General features: G+C 41.0%; 1 protein-coding gene across 1 annotated transcript in view; it reads right to left on the bottom strand.

The window, feature by feature from the left end:
- ADGRF5 (adhesion G protein-coupled receptor F5) overlaps positions 1–23,463 on the bottom strand; it is a 25,473-nt gene extending 2,010 nt beyond the window's left edge. Inside the window, exons 1-20 of the mRNA XM_035322270.1 lie at positions 23,336–23,463; positions 21,453–21,598; positions 20,084–20,217; positions 18,295–18,347; positions 17,575–17,745; positions 16,150–16,317; positions 15,121–15,248; positions 14,582–14,640; positions 13,804–13,946; positions 13,101–13,313; positions 11,024–11,257; positions 10,131–10,295; positions 9,793–10,011; positions 9,284–9,502; positions 9,048–9,203; positions 7,269–7,459; positions 6,083–6,256; positions 3,871–5,235; positions 3,249–3,290; positions 3,088–3,147 (exon numbers count right to left, since the gene is read on the bottom strand). Of these exons, the coding sequence (XP_035178161.1) occupies positions 3,088–3,147; positions 3,249–3,290; positions 3,871–5,235; positions 6,083–6,256; positions 7,269–7,459; positions 9,048–9,203; positions 9,284–9,502; positions 9,793–10,011; positions 10,131–10,295; positions 11,024–11,257; positions 13,101–13,313; positions 13,804–13,946; positions 14,582–14,640; positions 15,121–15,248; positions 16,150–16,317; positions 17,575–17,745; positions 18,295–18,347; positions 20,084–20,139 (3,816 nt within the window). The 5' untranslated portion in view covers positions 20,140–20,217; positions 21,453–21,598; positions 23,336–23,463. The remainder of the gene's footprint in view (positions 1–3,087; positions 3,148–3,248; positions 3,291–3,870; positions 5,236–6,082; positions 6,257–7,268; positions 7,460–9,047; positions 9,204–9,283; positions 9,503–9,792; positions 10,012–10,130; positions 10,296–11,023; positions 11,258–13,100; positions 13,314–13,803; positions 13,947–14,581; positions 14,641–15,120; positions 15,249–16,149; positions 16,318–17,574; positions 17,746–18,294; positions 18,348–20,083; positions 20,218–21,452; positions 21,599–23,335) is intronic.
- Between the last annotated feature and the right edge of the window lie 446 nt (positions 23,464–23,909).

Raw genomic sequence — 23,909 nt, 5'->3', positions numbered from 1 at the left:
TTTATTTTATTTTATTTTATTTTATTTTATTTTATTTTATTTTATTTTATTTTATTTTATTTTTGTTAAAGGCCTAGAACTTTCTTTGTAGCCATAATGAGGGAAGAAAAAGAGCACAATTCAAAGCTGTTCAGTAGTACAGGCAGGGGACGGGTTAGATGCTTGTTTGGCATAAAGTTCACCCATTTGCATGTTTATGATGGCAGTGAAGGAGACTTTATAGGAACTATAAAAAAATAAACAACACAAAAAGTAACAGGCTGTCTTTAACATTTGGCCAGGGAACATGGCTTAAGCTCCAGAGTCTGTCCATGTTAAACTATACAGCATTCTGGTCCCTTACCCTAGGGAGTATATACATTAAGGTAGCCAGTAAAGTGAAGATCTATGTACTTGGGGATGGCTGCTGAGATAATCAAAGGCAAATTTAACTCTGCACACTAGAGGGCGTTGGAATACAACTCTGTACAGTCCAGTTGTGAAGGAGGAAAGTGAGATTTTGCTGCTGAAAGCAGTTTCTTTTTCAGATCTTGCATAGTTTGAGAGTTTAATGGGTTTCCTGCAAGAGGTACGTTAAACAAAAAACAAAAAACAAAACAAAAAAAAGTACAGAAAACATATCTTTCTCTGTTCAGTCTGACTGTTTATGGTGGGGGGAAATTAGGCAATTTCGTGCATTGGCAGCTACATAATAAAATGGTAGAGAAAGAAGGTAAATTAATCACATCTAAAACATTATTTATTCCTTTTCAGCAGAACTGCCAAGGGCCAGCTCCCATTGCCTGGGGCAGCTTCCCCACTGTCAGCTTGAGGTGGAAATGTCTGCCCTGAGAGATTTTGTTTCAAAGGAATTCAGAGCTAAGGTTTAACAACTTAAGGCTTAACAACTTGTTCTTTCTACTTTATTCTGATGGATATGTCCATTGGGGAATGAAGAAACTGCCATCCTTCATGATAGTTATACAAGTTATTCCTTCTTTCCTACCAGCTTCCTATGAAAAAGGAAGATTTCCCACAGCTGGAACAGCACCACACCCAGCAGATGTCATTTTCAAGGCAGAGACAAAGAATAATACCTTAAAAACGTATTAGGAGATGTTCCTAGCTGTGATAATCCTGCAGAAAACACTGGAATGCTTGGAGTACTAGTTTAAAAAAAGCTAGGTGGATTATTCTGGGGATCCTAAATGAAAAAAATGTTGGGTAGAAACTGCATCTTATCTTGACATGACAAGATGCCTTGATGTGCCAGATGTCATGGCAAAATACGATATTCTCAGTTTATGTCTGAGAAATTACATTCTCCCATAAGGAGAGCAACTGATCCCAAGATTTCCCCTAGCTGCCTATAGAGTAACTCATCCACGCTGCTGTCCTAGTTGGGTGGTCAATAGTAGACACCCACAAAGACATCTGATTTGCTATCCATCCCCTTAATTCTCGCCCATAGGCTCTCTACTCCATCATGACTAACTGCAAGAACTGTACAATCTAATTTCTCCCTTACATGCAATGCAACACCACGTGGCCTGCCCTGCTTAAACCTCCTGAAGAGCTGATCGCCCTCCATCTCAGCGCTCCAGTTGTGGGACTCATTCTACCAAGTCTCACTAATACTGATGATATTATAGCTCTGGAAAAGGACCAAAGCTTACAGTTTGTTCTGTTTGTTCCTCATACTCTCTGTGTTGGTATACAAATGTTTCATATGTAGATGTTCACATTTGCCTTGCCACCCTCAGATGGTGCCATACCATCCCTTGGCTTAACCTGAATCTTTCAATCATATCCTTTTCCCCACTGATCCTCATTTAAAGCTTTTTCAGTCTGTCTTGCCAGGATGTGAGACAAGAAATGTTTTCGCCATCGAGACAGTTGGATCCCACCAGGTTGCAGCAGACCTCTTGTCTTAAAGACTCTTCCATGGTTATAAAACCCAAAACTCTGGCAGAGGCACCAGTCTTGGAGCCACTGAAGACCTGGACTCACCTATTTCTTTCCATGTCTCTCCCCATTAGTGGAAGATTGAGGTAAACACGATCTGTGATCCTGAATCCTTTTGCTATCTTCCCATCTTTTGATAGACCTCAGACTTCCTGATGTGATTTTGATATCCACATGACAGAGCAGGAGTGGGTAATAATCTGAAGGCTGCTTACTCAGCCTTCCATTTTCCAGAGGCACTGTGCAAACCTTTCTTTTTGTTTTAAAGACAGGGGTGGAACTGGTCTCCCCGTTCAATATGAATGCCTATCCTGAGCAGAGGCATTTCCAGTCCCTCCATTCAAGCTCTGCTTCTATGCAGGGAGGAATGTGAGAGACAGTGGGCCAGACAAAGTATGTGCAGAGACAAGAGCAGCCTTACAGGAGCTTTCTTAAGGATCCATTCCCTATTAGCAACACTATTTCTCTTTTTTAGCCGGTGAATATTTTGGATTAAATGCAGAAATTTGCTGCATTTGGGACCCAAGTCTTTCCTCTTCCAGGAGAGTGTCCAGGCCACTTGGTTACAGAACCATGTCCATTTCTGTGCAATCTTTAGATCATTGAATTCTGTTTGTTTATTGCACATGGACACAATTTTGACAAAAGATTGTTTCCTCCTCCCATTTTTCTCTTCTCAGCCTAAAGTGTGGGTTTACCTATCACCCACCTCTCTTAGAAGTTCAGGTGGCAACATCTGCGTCCGTTCCTACTTACAGCTGAAGGACACCTGCCTCAATAAGTTCCTTTTGTGTTTATCTTAGCTTGTGAATAAATAATGATGCCACTGAATTTTCCTGTTTTATAACTTAAAGTTTTAGTACATTTTGTGGTTTATTTCTTATGGAATTCAGTATACTTTTATATACTGCTCTAGATCAAATCTCCACCAAGCTCCTTCTAATTTTTGATCAATTATTATAGGTGAAATAATGAACTTTGAAAAAAGGATTATATTAGTATTTGTGTTGTTAATTTCTTCTCTTTCTCTGACCAGTTCTAGTAAATTCAGAACATGGAGTGCATTAGACTTAAAAGACACTTGGAGAATATTAGACTATTCAACAGTGATGTTGAAATATGCTCTTAGGTCAAGCATCTAACCTTTGTTTGCTGTGAACTCCATCTGGACAGAGAATTCCTCTTCAGCAGGGCTTCTGTTATCTATTTGTTCAAGAAAGAAAAACCAATTAGTAAATACAGCAATTGTGTTCAAATTCCAACAATATCTATCACACAATATAAAAAATAGTTTCAATTCTTACCTTCTTATCCCAGAGAGTCCCAAACACCAAAATGAATAATCCCTGGTAGACAGAAAATCACATGTTTAACACCAGCCTTTCAATTGTAGTACTTCACAGTTGTCACAAACATTGTCCACACTGACTATTTAAACTCTGAACTCTGACTGAAAATCCTCAGTCATGGATTTTAGTCTGTTCCTCTCTTTCATATTAGTAGTGCTCAGCTGGTTCTGTTGACTTACAGGCAGTTCATACTCCCTCATTACTTGAACCTGCAAGAGCATGATGTGATGCCTCCAGATGCATCGTAAATGAAAGCAGACATGCAGAAGCTTGCCCCCTTGAAAATAAGAGGGCTACTTTCCTAATCTTCAGGATAGAAGTTCTCCCCAAAGCTACTGCCAGTTATGTCTATGCCAGATTTACCTATAAGGCACAACTGTTAGGGCAACTTAGAATAAGAGATGCTTCTGAATTCCTGCAATGGGTTTCCCAAAAGAGCCCTTTGGGATTAAGGACATATAAGGCAAACCTGAGCTTTCCCAAACTGTTTTTATTTCTCATAACACAGCACTGCAAGAATGTCACTGCATGTTAAATGGTCATAGATGAAACAAAACCATGTGTATGTGTAACTCACCTGCAAAGCATTGAGCAGAGAAAAGACGATGTGGAAAGCTTTTTGGTCATTTTCGATGATGGTAGCAAGACCAAATCCCCAGGTAAGGCCTAACAGTGGTGTCAAGATGGCCAGACTTTTGCCGATTTGAAACAAAGTCTTTCTCTCCTGCTTGTTGGTCTTGTCCCCAATGTTTGGCCTCAGTATTTTTATTATAACAACTCCGGTGATGAACAAATTCATGGCCACAATAGCCAGGGCAGGTATGATAAAGGCTAAGGCAGCTTTGCTGTCATTCCAGTTGAGCCAGCAGCCATCCTTTTTGGTATAATTGTTCTGTGGCAGTGTGACAGCAATGGTAATAACTGCAAAGACAAAGGGGCACCCATATCCCAGACAGAATGCCACTACTTTCTGGATGGTCTTACTTGTGTTATGGAAGATGAAGACCAATCTGTAGAAAAGAATGAGGCCAAGGCTGAGCATCCAGAATAAGCCACACAGGTAGAATAGATGGATGAAGAAGGTGGCTGCAATACAAATCTCTCTTTTTTTCTTTGCATTTTGATCATTGGTGTAAGTATTGACAATGAAACAAATGTCAGCAACTAGGAGTGACGTAGCTATGTTGAATATACAGACGTGGCGCATGTAGGAGGTTGTGTTGTTTGTTACATTTTTCCAAACTAAGGATTCAATTATAATGCAGACCATTAAACTCACAATTGAAATGGCCAGGCCAATGTGGGTAATATAATCTGCAGGAAGATTGTCAGATGGTTTTACAAGTGACATCAAAATGGAGAATGGTGTCAAGTGATTGCAGGAGCAAGTAACGTTGCCTTTTTCCTCTGTCGGTATGCAACCATAATCAACCCATTTTCCTCTGTTTTCATTGAGGCTGAAGTTCCAAAAGACACATTTTGGTGTGTTTAGAGACAGGTTTGCTTTTTGAAAGGTCATATTAATGTAGAAGTTCTGGGGTCTCTTGCAGCTCATAGTTGTTATTACCACTAAGCTATTCACGTATACATTATCATTCTTAGGCAAAATCTGTCCAATAGCTGAGCAGGCCACACTGACAATGGTTGAATTTGGGGGTAGAGTCACAGATTTCTCAATTAACACATTAGCACTGAGGTTTCCTACTTGGTTGAAGTCCTTATTATAGTCCGCGTGCCTGTTTTCTGTGACAACCATACCTTGTAGCTCAAGGGTTTTAGTGCTGACATGAGGAAAGGTATTATTAACTGGCTGGAGATTCTCAGAAAATCTTTCTACTGAATTCAGTAAAAGAGAACTGCTGGGTGCGTTCCTCTTATTCAGCTCTGCCCAAAATTCCATTTTGGAACCATTAACAATATTGTCCACTGTAGATAAGAAGGCCTGTAAAAACAGAAGAAAAATGTTGTAACTGAAATCCCATACAAATAGTTATTTCTGATTATTTCTGCATCATTCTAGAATTGCCTTTTGAAAAGGCCAAGCATTTTCTTCTTTTGCTCAGTCCATATGAAACCTTCAGTTATTAATCCTTGGCATATCCTGCTTTCAAGTCAAGGCTTCCAAAGTAGATTTTGCTTGGCTTGGCTTTTCTTTACGTATCAGTATTTTTTCTTTTCCAGCCTTTTTGTCAGGCCTCAACCTTTGTGCTATTTTTGATTTTTCTCTCTGTCTCATTTATTGTTCACCAGCTAGAAAACATCAAGCCCCTTTGTACATTTCTACTCTCAGAAGAGCAGTGCTGTTCCTCTATACCTGAAAACCAAGGCTTCCTACGAACCAAGCAGTCCTACAATATGTTTTGCCATTCATTTGTTGTAACATCCAACTGATATTCCTTGCTTCATCATGGCACATGGAATTTACTCTCCCTATCCCTATTTCAACCCTTTATTTTTTTTCTGCTCCTGCTTCTGCTCTGTCATTCCTTGGCCTTTCCTCTAACTTTGAATACTAGAGACATTTAAGGGTCCCTAGAACATTTCTACTTGCTAAGCATACAACACTCTCTTTCATGCATGAGCTCCTAGTCTTCATTACTGTGACTCTTCATAAACTCGTCTGTGTCTTTGCTGTCATTTTGTCTTTGAGGTCATTTCACCTCCTTCCCTCAATTCCCTCCTGTTCCTGAAACTAACTATGAAAGTTATTCAGGGAGAATATCACCTTCTTTGACAAAAGAGACTGAAGGGCTTGATAAGTATCGGTAAGCCTTAAAATAAAACCTTACCTCAATAGTGGACTTGCTTGCATCTGCTGGGATAGCAGAGATATTATACAGGATGTTAACAACTGCAGCTAGGTCTGCTGAAGAATTGACATTTTGCTGGAGTTCTGTCTCATTCAGGAGTTGCTGAAGAAAGATGGGCAAGTCTGTTTTTGCCACAGGACTGTTGACCAAGGACTGGAACAGAAGATAACAGTGCATCACATGTATGCAATTTGCCTGGAGCTTGATCCTGCTTCATAATGGCTACACCTCTAGTAATAAAATAAACAGAACCAGAGTCATTCTAGCCACAGTGTTAAACTCTCTCTTAGGGTATCCTAACTGCCTAGAAAGCGAGATCTCTTGTCAGTGCTAACTCCCAGATAGCTCCTAGAAAATTTTGGGAGAAAATAGTTGGCTTGGACCCAAGCCCCATAAGGGAATAAGCTGTCAAGTTAAGAAAATATGCTGTTATTGAGTCACTGCACTTCTGCTTGGGACCTTGCTCTAATTTACTAAAAAGAAAGATTAAAGTTCTTATCTAACCTCACTGAGAGAAGGGTGACTCTGGATGGTCTGTAGAAGCAAAGAGCACTATAATAGGACACCTAGCCTGAAAACCAGGACCCAGCACCTATCTGAGAAGTGTGGTGGCTGATTGTGGCCTAGCGGGAGGTGTCCCTGCCCATGTTTGGGGGTTGGAATTAGATGATCTCTAAGGTCTCTCCCAACCCAAACCATTCTGCAATTCTGTGATTCTATGACATGCTAAACTGGGACTGGGCCGGGGATGGGGCAGTAGCCCACAGTTGCCCATATGGCCTCATTGTTAGTGTGCTCTGTGGCAATTTGGGGGTTTGTGCCCAGCAGTGTCCACTGTGGCTGTGCCTGAACATGGGTCAGGGAACAGCCAAGGCCAGGGAGTGCTACCGCAGGACGCTGCGGATAAGATCACCTTGTCTGAGGATCGTGTTCATGTGTATGGCTGTTGGCCATGCAGTGCCACATGCCTGCTGGGCCAGAGAAAGGGGCCTGGCTTGTGTAGATTTAGACAATCATTCTTTATACCTTCTAAAAGATAGTTTTAATTAAATACTTGTATTTTGAATACTTCTGGCATTTTAGATTATGTTAAGTAATAACAAATAGTATCTGCTCTCTAGAGCTAACCCCTCTCCCCAGCCTCAGAAGAATTCATACACATTACCTCCGCTCTAATCAGTAGGTTGTTTATTTGTTCAGACACGCAGTTATTCCTTTTCGGCTTCCATGATTTCTCATTGCACTTGTAAATTTCAGTGCCTCGGATAAAAGTATTATTTAACAGAGGGCATGGCTTTATTAATGTGTCCTCTTCCGCTCCAAAAACATCATTTTCTGAGCAGGAAATTTTGCTTTCTGTATCAAGAAAAAGACATTGAGAAGCATGGAGATGAATAATTTATCTCTCATCAGACCTGTGACCTACTGAAGTTCAAAATTCTTTATATTAGTTAGGACTTCAGCTTGCTCTCTTCATTAATTATGACCTTTCATTGGGTATATGTCTTGGAATATTTTTTTTATTATTATTATTATTATTATTATTATTTTTTTTTTCCCCAACAATTTCCAAGACTTTACTGCTTTCTGTAATAAGAATAGTACAGAAATATTAATTTATATCTTCAAATATTCTTCCAAGGCCTAAGCAGAATCTTTTTTGAGAGTTAGAAAACTTTTACTGGGACCTTGTACACTGGTTCCTCATTTATAGGTACCTTCGTGCTTGCTGATTCTGTCTGGGACTAGTGACAAGATGCTTCAGACTCAAAAGCTTTTACAACTCAAATAAAAGCAGGAGACAAAACCTGGTGAAAAGAACACCAGATTTTAAATTCTCAGACTGAGTTTTTGGATTCATGAAATGAAAAAGAAAATTAGATAAAGCCCCTTGTTTTTGAGTACTGAATCCAATCACCAGACCAATGCCTAAAGTTTTAGGATTTGTCCATTAGATTACATTGTGTAATAGGGTTGGAGTTGAGACTATATTGACCTCTTTGTAAATTCTCTGTACATCTGTGACCATCTCTAGCCTGAGGGTGAGTTTATTCTGTTAGGGGACTCAGTTCTGCTGTAGCACTAACAAGAAATTCATTAAAGCTTTGATAGCATGGCCTTAGCACATTTTTGATGAACAATGTGTCTGCTAATTGGCTTTGACTGTGCACAGTAGCTGCCAATGAAAGCAAATAGAGCGTCTACATATTTATTGCCTAAGAGAGTGAAATCTGGCCAGATATGCTGATCCAACACTAGGCAGCAATACTGTGGAAGAAACAAAATTTCTGTAGTAGGGGGTTTCTAACATTTCTTTCTTACCAATTAATGATAAGGAGCTGAAATAGCCAAACTCTGGCCAGAACAAAACATCAAAACTGGATTTAGCCATGTTCAATTCTAATCATGCAGTACGTCCCGCAGAGCTGACTCGGAAGCTTGGTGTGACCATGGTCTCTGCAATACTTCATGGAGGCTGTCATTCTTGTGCTAAAGCAGATATGCTGTCCCCCAAGCTGACCTCCTGAGTTAAATGACTTCTTCCTGAGGCACTGCGATCTTTTACCCTTGCTAAATTGCTGGTGCCAGTTGTGAGCTGCATGACTGCACTGCAACACAGGAGATGAAGCTTGGTGGTGCAGGCTACATCAGGGAGAGGTAGGGACAGAAGGTGGCTGAACTATAACTGCCTGGGAACAGGCTAGGACCACTGTCAAATACAGTGAAGACAAAACAGTTTGGATTTTTTTAGTTTTTAAAATGCCAGCAAAATTTGTATTTTTCTCTGCATTCCAATATTTCCTGTCAAAAAGGAGAAAAAAAAATCTTGGCTAATTAAAACTGTTCCTGTTAGGTGTCATCAGTGATAAAACTCATGGCATCTGGTTTAACAAAGATAACAGGATTTCCTTTTAGCAGCTTTAAACAGTGACTTTTTTCTTACCAGGTATCCACCTCAGTTCTATGTTTTCACTCTCGACCTCCTGTTCCACGCTGTTAACAAACCTGTAATACACCTTGAGACTTTCCTCCCATTTTCTGCATTCTGTTTCATTGTAATCGTACGAGTAGCACAAGAAATTTCCGTGTTCTTTTTTTCCTGCATGGAAGATTTAAGATAGGTTAACACAGATTTTAGGCCAATCAGCTAGTGATTCTTCAAGCTTATCTTATTCTTACCAAGTTGAAACTCTTTTTCTCCAACCACAAATGTAACATTGTAATCTTCTACAGTGTTAGCACTTATGCAGCAGTTGAAGCGTTGTGGAGTTTTGCACTTTATAGATGTTTTAATGGGGTCTAGCCAGATGTTCTGTTTCAGAGGCAAGGGAATAACATTGATAGTCACATTGGCAGAAGTGTTCGAAGACTTGTTGGAGAAAGTACAGATGTAGGTGCCTGAAAGCAGTAACATAAAAAACATTTCTCGGTCAACAGAAGTGTTCCTCAGCTTTTGCATGATCCCGAGCCCTATTACTGAACACATACAGTGTTGGCAGCATTGTGTCTTGCTGTCCTCCAGCAGCTTTAATTTTAACGTTTTTACATTTATATATATATACATGTATATATATATTTAATTACACATGGTCAGGTATCTCAGTGATTTGCTGGGCTAGAGATGCTGTAAATGGTCTGGTGCAGAGATTTTGTTGCCTTTGTAGCCAGTACAAACCATGTTCACTCACCATTCCAGTCCTGAGTGGCAAGATTCACTGAGAGCACAGATGTGGCTATGGATTTGTCGGTTCTGATGCATGAAGCACATTCTACTCTTTGTATTTTATCTCCAGACTGGATTTCCCAAATAATGCTGTCATAATCGCTCACATTGCCTTTGCACGTTAGGTTGAATCCCTTTCCTTCAGAAACTGATGTGTTTACACTTGAAGATATTCTTACATAGTCTGAGACAACACAAGATAAATGTCATATTACTGAGGGTTGCTTGTTACAATAATTTGTTTGCAAATGGCATGTGCCACACAGGCCACTGATGGTCTCTTACATGCTACCTGACTCTTACCTGTCCGTAAGTATGTCACTCTGATGTTTTGACTGGTCCTGGCACCATGTCCACTCAGGAACTCACACGTATATGTTGTCACTGTACTCAACTTCTCAGCTACGCACAGTGATTCGGTGATGTTGAGCTCATATTCAGTGCAGTTTTTTTTGTCAGTGGGGACTCCTAGAGACAAATAAATGTTCTTTGAAGGGCTGTGGATGTCCAAGGATACCTAGGCTCCGAAAATCACAAGCAGTCACACTAGCTAAGGAAAGCCTTGTAGGTCTGTATGTAACCTTTCACAGTGTGGAACTTTAACTCATCAGTGCTGAAGTCCACTCACATCCTTTACTCTGGCAACACCATGGTCTCCAAAGGCCTGAAGCCTTGCTCTTAGCACTGTGCTGGGCACCTACATAACGAAAAGTTATCTAACCAAGAGCCACAACATTGCTAGGAAACCTCAGGATAAGCCAAAATTAAGGCTATTCTGGTACAGCCTGACCTCATTATCTGCCATATTTAGGAAATAAGGTAAGCAAATCAGGAGGAAAGTTACTCTGGGAAAGCCTATCCATGGGGAATCAAGGGCAAAACAGCTCCTTACAGTAGGCGAGGATTTCACTACTCTGAAAGCACAGATGATGGAGAACGCAGAAGTAAGCTTTTTGGGAAAAGTCTTTGTGATGCTGGTCTAGGCAGCTGTTTCCAACCAGGATGGCACAGTTTTGAACATCAATGTCTGTGCCCTGCATGGAGACACCCAGAATCGTGCTATTTGTTACCTGACCCCCACTTTGGATCATACCCTGCATTCATGTTGGACTTTAGGGTACCTGCTGCCAGCAGGGGGAGTTCTCTGAAGAACAAACAAACCTAGCAGGTAAAAGACAATCTTTTGTTAATCTTACCTGCAACAGCGCTTGATCCATTTAACTTCCAGTCACTCCTAATTGATGGTGAGTATATGTTTAAACAACAGAACAGCAAGGTACTTGTTGCTTGAATGTCAGGACCATTGCAGGTAATTTTCGTGTCGTCTGAGTATGAAATGATGCTTAGTGAAGATACTGGTATGTCTTGCATGTCTTTGTATATCAGCTTGTAATGGTCACTAATGTTTGAGAAAACACACGTATAGGAACCTGTAAAGCATAGACAATATTTTAGCATTGAGAACACATTTTGCCATTGTTTCCACTACATTTAGATGTACGAATTGAGAGCTACTTTGTGTCTAGTTTTCACGTGTCCCAGCTTGCAGTGGATCTTCTCTTTGCTGATCAAAATGTGCCCAGAGGTCATCTACTGTCTCTCTATAGGAGGTTCTCTGCAGTCTCCTGGTGCCAAATGTATTCAGACTAGGCAGTTTCAGTATTGATGGGCACTTGAGAAGAGAACAGGGCTCTGGGACTGAGATCCTTAAAATCTGGCTGTGCTGGTGCATGGTGATCTGAGCATGGCTCAAGAGTCCAGGTATCAGCAATATGTCATGGCAAGAACACAGACCAACTGCAAGTGTTCCTACACAGAATGGGCAAGATTTTGGTGCCCAAGGTGGACTCTACAGCATCTGGTATTCTGAGTGTGGGCACCTATGCTTCTCAGAAGGTATTGCCAAATAGAGCTGACTATTGGCCACTTTATACCAGACTAGACTAGAATGGATTAGTTCTTGTGGCAGGGGCCTACAAAGACCATCAAGTCCAGCTGCCTGACCACTTCAGGGCTGCCCAAAAAGTTAAAGCCTATTACTGATGGTGTTGTCCAAATACCTGTTAAGCACTGACAGCCATGGGTCATCAACCAGCTGTTGATCACAAAGCCTGAACTACAAAGCCTGTTCCAGTCTTTGACCACAGTAAGGAAATTTTTCCTAAATCCCAGCCAGGGAGCAGAGGTCAGCACCTCCCTCTGCATTCCCCTCCTCAGGAGGCTTCAGAGAGCATTGAGGTCGCTTCTCAGCCTCCTCTTCTCCAGACTGGACAACCCACGTGTCCTCAGCCTTTCCTCACAGGACATGCCTTCCATTCGTTTACCAGCTTCACTGTCCTCCTCTGGGCACGTTCAAGGACCTTAACATCCTTTTTATCTTGTGGAGCCCAGAACTGCATAGCCCAGAACTGCATGCAGTAGTCAAGGTGATGCCGCACCAATGCTAAACATAGTGGGAGAATCACCCCTTTCTTAGGCACTTGACTCCTGGATGCATCCAGGTTTCCTTTTGAAATGGGCAATCACAGCCCCAAATTTCCTCTGTACTTTAGGTACATGGGTACCCCTTCCCATTGGGATAGCCTACTGAATAGCCCACTTTCATAGGAATGGAGACGCCAAGGTTCAGGGCATCCTTAGCCCAAGGCCATTTGGGGCCCACAGCTCCTATCTCCCATATGTGTGTCCAAAGAAATGGCCAAATGCTACCCTTTCTGAAGCTGAAAGTAGATTATGACCAAAAGAGATGAACTGAGTGGGAGGCTGAGTCAAATCTCTGATAATACATGAAAATTTATCCAGCAACTCTCCCCAGCAGTTTTTTTGCTTGTTTGTTTGTTTGTTTTTCAAAAAGCTCTAAACATGAACACAAGAAAAACTGTAACACCAAACTCTTACTAGTTAGCTTATGCTTGCAAAGAGGACGAGGACCTTCAAGGGAAAAAAATCAACCACAACCTCAGTTACCACACACAAAGGAGGAGAAGGCTTCACATCTGTGTAGCCACTCCTGTGATATGACAGTGAAGCCTGACACTGGGAATATCCAGGCCTATACAGTCACCTCAGGCTTTTTACACCTTACTGGCACTGCCAGTCAGTGGGTAGTTAGTTACTGAAAACCAAACCAAACCCCAAAACAGGAAAATTATGTGGGACAGTGTATTTTTTAGTTTTACTCTAGGGAAATGCAGTCACTGCATTCCTCTGGGTTTTGTAGAATTAGCCACACTAGAGATCTGCATTTGTTGTTTTAATGATAGAAAATCATACCAGAATCCTCCGTTGTAATGTTGGTAATCTTAAGAGTTGATCTTGATATTCCAGTTGTAAATTTTGTCTCCAGCGAATGCCGGGAGCTGTCTGAGATGGTCTGATTGGAGTGATACCAGGTTGCACTCCCAGATTCTGCATTTATCTCACACATCAGTGTTACTGTATCCCCTTCAAAAATGTCCACAGGACTCACAGTGAAGTTTGTCTGATCTGGGAAGACAGAGAGCAACGTTCTGCATTATTGTAATGTCAGCATCTATATGGTGTCTTTCATATTGTGGGAATCCTAGGAGCTTTGCAACTAATACACACTCAGCATCAGTTGCAGGGCACCATCTCTGATACTAGGTATGACATTTTCCCATGACATATTTTTCTACTGTCTTTGTCAGCCAAAACCCCAGAACGTTTTATGCAGACAGCCAGAAGTGTTATCACCGCTTCTGCTTTCTGTGTAGAAAAACTGGGAGGAGAAGCAACCAGGTTAAAGTAGCCCTCTGACTAGTACTTGTACTGTGTGCAAGACCATCTCATGGAAGTCTTAAGCTTTGGTGGCACAGGAGAAAAAGAAACAGAGAAATAGATAGTTTTTGAAGGTCTGGTACTAAAAAATCAACAATATAAGGTGGCCACATGGTTCAGGCTAGCAATACTAAAAAAAAAAGTTTGAAAGGAAATACTGAGAGAGCTTTAAACTTACTAGTTATTTCTGTTGTGAAGGAGCTGGGTATTAGATGGTACAATGGATCTAGAAATTTTGGTACAAGCTTGTTGGAATTGTGTATGTCACTGAAGGTTGCTGCTCTTGCTTTTACTTCGTAGTTCACAGAGACACTTCCAGGTCTGAACAAATAGCAGAATAAGAGAAGCAGCATAAATTATCAGCCTTGCATACTAGTGCATTTCCATGTTGTGGGATCCATCTTGCATGGCTTGGAAGGTGTGAAACCCATGAAGGCTCCTGTTATGACTCGGGATTTGCTCTGGCATACAAGAAGCTCGTTTGACAGCTCTTCCCAAAGCAAAAACACATTTATCTGACATTTCCTTGGTCTGCTGTCCTAATTTCAATTGGAAAACTTAAAGGCATTTAAATTTGTGTGGACTTAAGTAATATCTCTTTTATCCAGATCCAATCCAGAATCAACTTATTAATTCATTTTCCTGATGGTTTGGGAGATGCTGATAGGTTTATTTGAACACTTCCCCCTTTTGGGTGGAATTCAAAAAGGATTTGACCCAGCTCAAGAATTACTATGTTTCTTGGACTTTTGCACGATATAGAATTTTACCTAGAGTCCTATTTTCATGCTAATAGCTGGGTTTTCCTGTGCAGGTATTACACTACCATTTAATATGTGCATACTGTGCATGGGTTCTAATCAAAGTGAATGTAGCTTCGGCTGACCTGCATCTCCTCATGGAGACCAGACAGAATGATTTTTATCTTCCAGGAAAAAATTAAATTGCTTACTTACCTGAAACCAGTTACTGTTACTGATAGAAAGCCTGATAAGCATGTGTAGCTCTGAAGAAACTGTAAAGAAAAACATATTATATGGCATGAGCCCTCGGTATATCACTCTAGCATGCTTAAAATAGGGAGCTTTCCTTTCAACATTGATATGAGGAACAGCATACAGCATATCTGACAGAATGGGCCTGGTGCTCTTATTTCTGTCACTGGGATAAATTTGTCTTTATGGTTTCATTCTGTATGCACTTGTGTGGATTTAAGCAGGGACCAATAATGTGTGTTGTTTTTTTTCTTCATGCTTTTGATGCAAATGGTTTCTAAGTACTTCTCTGTCTTCCTGCATATTAAAATGAGAGGGAATTTTATTATTACTTTTCAGGGGAGCTGAGCTTTGGCTCTTGTTGTAGCTACTAGCCCAGCTTAGTTCACAGCTCTGCACTGAGGCAGTGATAGTGACAGATAAGATGCTGAGACTTAGGGTAAATGCTATATTTCTTAGATGACTTTGTAACCTCATGGATGGAAAACTAAAGTCATTACCGCTTTTTCAAGGTCATCTTTGTATGTTTTGTATAACTCTGAAGAAGAATTCCTGAGATTATCAGAAAAGACTTGGTCAAGTGTGACTGACATATGAATATCAACAGGATCTCCTGTACGATGTGGGTCTGTAAGGAAAAGCATAAAAGTAAATGTAGAAAATAATCAAAAGCAACAATTACAAAGTATTTTCTTAGCTTTGTCTTTTAACTGAACCCCAAGCTTAAATCTTACTACTTACCAAGATTTGTCTGTATGATAGGAAATTTAAGATTATCTTAACTTTCTATATCTCATTTAGATATTTGGAATCTGCTGAATATCTAGAGTCCATCTCCAGTTAATGCAAAGCTGTAGACTCACTTAGTCTGTAGCCTATCACCAGAAGGTGATATATTCAAAAGGTGATAGCTTCCCTACAGTGGTTGAATCACTCACTACATTGCTCCAGTTATAGAGGGAGTTTAGGTGAATGACTTTGACTAGATTCTTAACTTATACATAGCAAGGATTACACTTTGATCAGTCTCCTCCTATGCTTCACTGAAATTAATGGAAAAAATCCTTGATGACTGTGGGAGGGTGATATTCTGAGTGAAGACCCCAAAATAAAAATGTTTAGAAAGCTACTGCAACTTTCTAAGCTGAGTCTGCTTAAGGACATGCCCATACCATGCAGTGGAGGAAGATATATGACACACTTTGGTCACATTTATAAATTCCTCTGTTGAATATCTGAGGACATGAAACTGCCTTTGCTCAGTGGAAACTGAAGTTCCCCAAGAGGCATGTGAAGGATTGCAGGAGCTGGGGCTCCAGCATGGCACTAAGCATCTGCAGGTACTTGCATCAGGATGGACCCACATCACAGAAAGAAGTGAGATGCAGAGCATCTCTACAGACTTTCCACATGCATAGGCAGTGCATTAGCCAGATGAGGTGCTGATTTATCACACCTTTAACACAATACCAGCTTCTAAGCACCACATGGGTTGTACAATGCTGAGGTTCAGCGCTATTTCTCCTTACCTCCAATGTAAGGCTCAGGCTCACAGTGAATCCTGTAGAAGGGCATATCCTTGATATAGCCACAGGACGTTTTGGATGATAGGCTGACAGGAGGGCAGGCTTTCGAGTCATTGTACAATCCATCTTCACAATAACAACAGCTCACGTTCTCACCACTGGGCGGACAAACTAGTGTTAAGACAGACAGAGAAATACCATAAGAGTGGTAAATGTATTGACATGTAATGGCATAAGGCATTGCATGATATGTATTTACCCTGCTGTATCTTTATGCTAGTGGTCTCAAATGTTGCCTTTCTTGTGAGTTCAGTTGAATGATGTAAGGATGATGATCTGAGGCCTTGCAAATCTTACTATAACAATCTTAGCTGACTAACCAGAAATGGGAACCAGACTGGTACAGTGAGTCTGATAAATTATTTTTAAGTAATTGAATAGAAGTGTGAGACCTGATCCAAAAAAAATGAGCTGGCATATTGTCCAAGGTCCTATGACAGACTTAAGACTGGATATTTCTATATTACTTGGACTTAGAGCAAATGTATAGACATTTAAATCTAATTTAAATCATTTAAAGCATCCTTCAAGTCTATGTAATAGTCATTCATAGGCCTGGTGGCTAGTGACATGCTGTGTCATTCTGACTGTATCCTGACAGATGCTGCATAAGAGAGGGCGACATTATTGCCAAAGCAGTGCAAGTTATTAACAAAGCGATTTTCACACACTGCATGCGACCCTCCAGGCCTTTGAAAGATCAGCTTCTCTGTTGCTTTGAGAACGCTTCCTTTCACTGCTTCTTGTGCCAGTGAAAAGAATGTAAAAAACCTCCTCCTCTGATGTTGTAAATGCTTGGTGTGTTCATATATCCTCTGCTGTATTAGTCACTTGGATGTGACACTTCACAGCCACAGCACAGGTAATAAAGCCTGTCTAGTATTTTGCCCTGTAAGAGTATGTTTAGTGAGTTATATCTGTAAAAGACTGTGGCTCACACAGCCTGCCTCTGTCAGGGTCAGAGGAGCCTCTTACAGTGATTTACACTCCGAATGCAAGTCAGAGGGAAGTAAACAGTCTGATAACCTTTGTCGCAGCTTCCTGAAACTTGAAAGTAACTCACACTGCTTGTTATACAAACTGGAGCAGAATTCTTTGGCTCAGGCTTCCTCTGGCTCTGTCCCTTCCTTAGGAAAAGAAAAGCATTCAGGGCTACTCCTAACGCCAACATTATGTAAAGAGGAGTGGTGGGATGCGGATAACAAAACATGGTGTCGTGTGCTAGAGTTTCGGGCTCACAGGGTGTTTTAGTAGGCAGCAGAGTCAGTTTTACTGGTTTCTAAGTGTGATGGATATTAAAACTGGGAGAGACCACATGCTGGCAAACAAGCATGTCAGCCAGAATAGAAAAATAAACAACCAACCCACCTGCTGTAACGTTGATGCTTGAAATGCTCATTTCTACATCTGAAATATTTGCTGAAATTTGAAGATTATGGCATTTGTAATACTGTGCGACTAGTGAGAACAAATCTGGATTCGTAAGAATTATTTCAATGTCAACGGTATACTCCAGAGGCGGAAGGTAGAAAAGCAGCACTGAAAGAGAAATAGCATGAGACTGCAAAGCTGTGTGTGAGGGCAAATCATAAATCGGTGGCTTCTATTTTGGCATTTGGGCTCTTTGTTGCAATAGTAGTGTAGTGTGGCATTCTGCTTGGGAAAACTTCCTGCTCAGCAGATATCCTGCATGAGTTTTATCTCCTGCTTGTCTGACAAAAGTCAGATTTCTTTGGTCTCACAGCAATAGGAAGCCAATATAAATGGTATAATATATACAGAGAAAAGCTGTCTCATCCCTCCTCTCCCTTGAGTCAGCAGGCAGATAGATAGTTTGTCAGTGATGAACTGAAGCCACACAGGATTATCTTGTGACCTGTCCTGCTAAGAGGCATTCATCTTGCATAGAACCTGGGCTCATTTATTTCAAGATATGACCAGACAGAAATTTCCACTTCTTTGGTTTGTGTCTTTACTACCTCCCCTTACTGACTGCAGTTCAGCACCTCGAGAAGTGCTGTCCCCAGTAGTGATTTCACCCTTGGCTTACCAAAAATATGCTCCATTACCACACCTATATGCACATACCATTTGGCTTCTGCCTTTGCTGCTCTGAGTGAACGCTTTCCCCTCCCAGCTTACTGTCAATCTGTGGAAAAAACAGTGAAGCTCTGTGAATATATATATACATATATATAAAGCTGAAGTGAAGCTTTAGCATTTAGAAACATCCCTGCTCCAGCTCAGGTGCCAGGTCAAAAAGTCATGGGCAGCACACGGTTGGACAGGGAGGTGGTGACACAATTTCAGTATGACTGGGTTCATGCAGGGTGCAGCCAAGTGAGATGCAGACCTACTTATTTTTTTAATCGTGCCTTAAAAATACTCTGGCACTGCTGTTATCAAAAAAAGCTAAAGAACAAGCTGAGATGTATGCAGGAAATTTGCAGTTTTCCCAGTTTCTTAAGCCCTACTGAAATCTTTATTTACAGGAATGGTGAATAGCTTGGCAGCTCTTGAGTCATCCTTTCACATCAAGGAACCATCTGGTGTGTGATTAGAGCTGGGCTTCGTATTGCGGCTGTGCTGGCAGTGAAGATCCCAAGGTGTGCTGGCAGTTTTGTGATGCTAGGGGCTCTGCCTTTCACCATGCTCAGACCTTACAGAAAGCCCACTGTGATCCGTGTCTTCCTCCACGTTCGGGCTCGGTGGTTTTCCTTTTTAATTACTCTCCCAAACAACCGCAGGACTGTTAGGTGCCCTGTTGTTAGATACTTCACATATTTCACACCAGTAAATAATGACTCATTTGCAGGGTGTAGCATGGCTCAACGATGCTAAAAAATAATAAGGTGTTGCTCTTTTCATAAAAATGCCCAAGTGCTCTGATCGGGAAACAGAAGAAACAGAGCAAACAAGATACTTGGTCACTATTAATCTGCCGTAGGGCAGACAGGGCTTCTGCAACAAGCTTTGTCTTTTTTTGCCAAGGGAGGGGATAGTAGCAATATAAAGAGCTTCCACCTTCCTCTTCAATTCTTTTTGCCTTTTCTCAACTTGCTCAGAGAAGCAGGCTGAATTCTCCTCAGTCCATCAGAGCTAATGTCCCTATGATGTTAGAGGCTGAACACTAAAGCTAGAATCTGTTTTGGCTTGATAGGATTTAGAAAGTAGTAGACGAAGCATTTTCTGGTGTAATAACAATTATTGTTGATCTAGAGATGGTTGATTTTTAGACTAGTTTTTTTTTTAACAGACTATACTAACTCCCATTTGGTCATTCCCTTTGTTTTCTGTTCCTCTTTTGCCCTCTATATTAGGGACAATTAGTGCAGAAACAATTACCACAGGTGTACACAGGACAAAGCACAAAACTGATTTCCATATTTCAGGTTGTTGATGGGGCAAAAGAGGTATGTGAGGAAGATTATGGAAAATCTGGGAAAATGAAGTGAGTCTACGAAGTGCAACATCTAAACACAAGTCGTGCCACCTACCTGTAAGAACCTCTGTGCCTGAACTAGTTGTGTCAACATGATGTTTCCAGGCTGCCTAGAACCCTATTCAGGAGCAGAGCCCACATCGCTGGTACCTAGGCTTAGCCCAGGGGGCAGAAATCTAAATCCCTTTTACACCAACACAAGAGAGAGACCAGAAATGTTGCTTAGCTCTTCCTGGGGCAGCTTTAAGACTGGAAAGCAAGAAGAGCCCAGTTTCTGGATTTCCCATCCATTTTACACACTGGAGAGGTTCTCTGGGTTCAGTTTCCCCATCTGACCTTATACTGACTTCCTTTAAGGTTTTGTGGGTGTGAAGGAGAATGATGGCAGCTACAAGCAGAAACCAAATGAAAACCGATGGTTCTGGCGTAGGATACTCACTACATATTGTGTGAACGGGTCGAAGTCTGAGGCCTGTAGTGTATGGCAACATGCTGTGACCAGTAGAAACAGGCAGTGGAGAGCTGCAGTAAGCAGGGATGGCATTTTGTCGTCAACTTTGCTGTACAGCCTGGGAGGAAAACAAAGCAAAAGAATCAGGAGATTTTCAGCTGACTCACACAGGAGGAAGTACAAGCAGGCTCTACAAAAATGGTATTTTGGGGCTTTTTCAGCACACTGCCTGCTTACTCCATCTAAGACAGAGCACAGAATAAGATATGTAATTGTTTTACTGCCGCTGTCACATGTATTGCTCTCATATATCTTTTTGTTTGTTTGTTTGTTTCATGTCACCTATACTTACTCAAAATGTAGAGAGAAATAAATGGCATGGAGAAAGCAGAGTCTTAACCAAATTCCTCACAGGGACAACCGATGTGTTAGAAATTCATCGGCCCTGAGACAACCTGACTTTGGCTCTTCAAATATTCCTCTCAGTGGTACCTGGCAATCTCACAGCCAGAACATGAGGGAATATCCAGGAATGTTGTTGTATGTGTGGGCCTGCCCATTAAAGGGGAAAAATGCTCCTGGAAAAAGTACGTATAGCTTGATTTTTTAGTATACATCTCCATTAGTTACACTGATGTTAACAAGTAAATAACATGGAGCACAAGCATGCTGTCACACCAGAATATAATGTGGTGCCTGAAATCAGAACCCGGCAAAACAACCTTTTCCAGGTCATTAATACCTAAGACAAGTTACCCATGCAGTATATTGGATGATGAAACCTAAAGGGAAAGGCAAAACATGGACAAACCCTTACAGCAGGTGCTGACACATTTTATGTAACTAGAGGGAATAGGGAAAGGGAGCTGATGAATATTTTTAAATGAATATGCCCTTTCTGACTCTCCCTGACAAAGTACTTCTCTAGCTCCAGAATTAACAGCCAGAAAATCATTGTAAGAAAGGAAAGCACCAAGGAAAGTCTCTTAAGAGTACTGAATGGCATGTGAGTGGGTAACATTAACTTGATTACTAACATTACCTTGATTAATATCATGAGCTTTTGTAAAATTATGTGTTTTTTTTGTTGTTGTGTTGTTTTGGTTTTGTATTGAAAAGGCTGTTCATACAAACCACCTAGGGTCTCAGGATTTAAAAGGTGGTGAAGCCAGGTGAAAGCAGAAAAATCAACACCTCCCAAGCTGGTTATAAGCATTGGCAGTGGCTGCCTACTGCTGCCACATCACATATCAGAGCTGGTGCTCCCAAGTAGAAGGGTGCTTCACTGTGACTTTCCTTCTGAGAAGACCCCATGACATACAATTATAATATGAACATGATCCACAGTCTCACCTTGTGAATGGATAGAGGACAGCAATGATCCAGCAATATACCTGATGTCACTGACCTGGGTTTCCTGCAGGCATTTGACGGAGTTTCTCACTGAAGATGGCTCTTAGAGAGATTCATCTAAAGTGAGACTTCCCCTGGATACAGACCTGGTTAAAAGAAAGGAGACAAAAGTAAGAAGAAAGGATTTGCTTTCCCAATAGAAAGAGCACCAGAGATCCACAGGAAGGGGTGTGTAAGCCAGTGTTTTACCCTCTGTTCTCAAGTGATGTGGAAAAGGCAGCAATTAGCGATACAACTCTGGACAGCTTTAAGTGATGAGACTAACATAAGCAAAGTCTGCCAATGAAGATCTGCATGGGACCTCACGGTACAGAGTGACTGCGTCGTGTAATGGGGAGGTGAAATTCAGCACAGGTAAGTGTAACGTAGAAAGAAATTATCTTGACATTATTTATTCTGTCATGGTCTCTGAACTGACTATTACCACTAAAGAATGGGGTCTGAAAAACAGCAGAAAACCATGCTAGACATTTGAGCTGACCCAGAGCAGCTGCTCTTATATAGAAATAACCGAAAAGTGAGACATCTCACTGGTCCAGAATATCTCCTCCTTGTCAAATCCATAAAAAACATTGTCACAGTTTATTTATTTATTTATTTATTTATTAGTCCAATGGATGAATGTCTATCAGAACTGGAAAAAAAAGTAGGGAAAAATAGGTGTCTCCTTGGTTTCCTGAGCACCTCCATCAGTGCATCCAGAATTCTACAAAAAAGGCTATTTTGCAATTTTGAAGACAGCATCCACTGGTGACAACATCAAGACTTCCATGCCTATAGGTGACCTCAAGACCAAGATGGAAACATTGCCAAGTTATTAGCTGTGACATTGAGTCCTTGAGATTATGACATGACTTTATAATAGAAACACTAACAAAACCAAGGTTTCCAATACTTTTGTATATGCAGCATACACTCACAGCATATGGTACATTAGCTTAATGAGCACAATCTAATTGTACTTCAGTGATAACTGGTCAATAAAACAGACAATAGCAAGGAAAAAAGGTAATTAAAAACAAAGTTTATGAGGAGGTTAAACAGCATCTGCTACAGCTTTGCATGGATCTTTCCACAGTTTGCAAACTTGCATTCCTATTCAAATGTTGCGGGTCAGCCTCTATTTTTAAATACACCCTTTGTGCAACCATGTAGCTGAGACTAAGTACCCTATTAATTGTATGCACAACAAACTATATAGATGGAATCTTCTGTAAATAAGAACCATGCTGCTATTCAAGCTTCAATCACCAGTTAAAAGTCCCAAAATCCCAAACCAATGGCTAGAAAGCCAGAAAACTATCAAAGAAGTATCAAATTGCAAATGGGGAAAATTAGTAATGCCCTTCTCATGTGATGTGGCTGTCCCCCTTCTTCATTTAATTTCTTGCTGAAAAAGGATTTCTTATAAATTTTCAGTGAGCAATTTCTCTAATATCTATATCTTATAGTTAGAAAAACAGCAGCTCTGTGGACAGATCCACCATTAGGCATACAAAATATCTCCTGGATCTTCAAAAAGCCCTGGAGAACTAAAGCAGCCCAGGTTTGCTACCAAATTCCTTCTTTTCTGTACCATCCAGGCTGAAAAATGTTGTCTAAAGCTAGCTCTAAAATGCAGAATATTCCTAGAGGTGACCAGCAAAGTCTCCCTCTAACCAGGACACAGGTGATCTGCATGACCTCCTTTTTACTTCTTCTCTAAGTTTCTCATTTTCATAAACATAGCAAAATAATTACACCCTCTCTTGCAAATCCACCCAGTTACCATCCCATATATCTTAGAAAATAAAGACTATAGACAGCAATACAGTATGGTTTACCTTTGCAGGTGATTCAAAGCAGTCTTCTAATTAGATCCATCTTAAACATCATCATCTTGCTGCTACAGCCCAGATTATTTTGACCTCCCTCAAAGGGAAACTGAGACACAGGAACAAGTATAATTACCCACACTTGTTTCTGCCACCCAGAAAGCAAGTTGCCTCTAGAGCCTGGGCTTGATTTTCAAGTGTGAGGCTGACCAGAGGTTCCGCTGATGAAAAACCACAAGGCATTTCAAGAGGAGAAATTTCCTGATACCATTCATACGGTAGCATGCATTATTTCCCCCTGCACTGATCTCAGTCTGTCAGCATCTTATCTGCAGATTACTTTGTCAAGTGGACTAACTCGTTCCATGGCTGTTGCTAACCTGATTTGTTCTAAGAAAAAAGAGGGTGTTGAGGACCCAAAGCAGTTAAATTATGCTTTGCAGCTGTGGCAAAATATTTGTGGACTTTGATTTAAACAACCTACAACAAAACTAAAGTTTTTTCCTGCCTGAGCTGGCAGCATGCTCCCTGTGTCAGGCTGGACCTGGCAGGCACTAGGGATGTGCACTGATGCCCTCAGAGA

Source organism: Oxyura jamaicensis, chromosome 3 (genome assembly GCF_011077185.1).
Source record: "Oxyura jamaicensis isolate SHBP4307 breed ruddy duck chromosome 3, BPBGC_Ojam_1.0, whole genome shotgun sequence".
Lineage (NCBI taxonomy): Eukaryota > Metazoa > Chordata > Aves > Anseriformes > Anatidae > Oxyura > Oxyura jamaicensis.
This window is presented reverse-complemented; position numbering and strand designations above follow the sequence as displayed.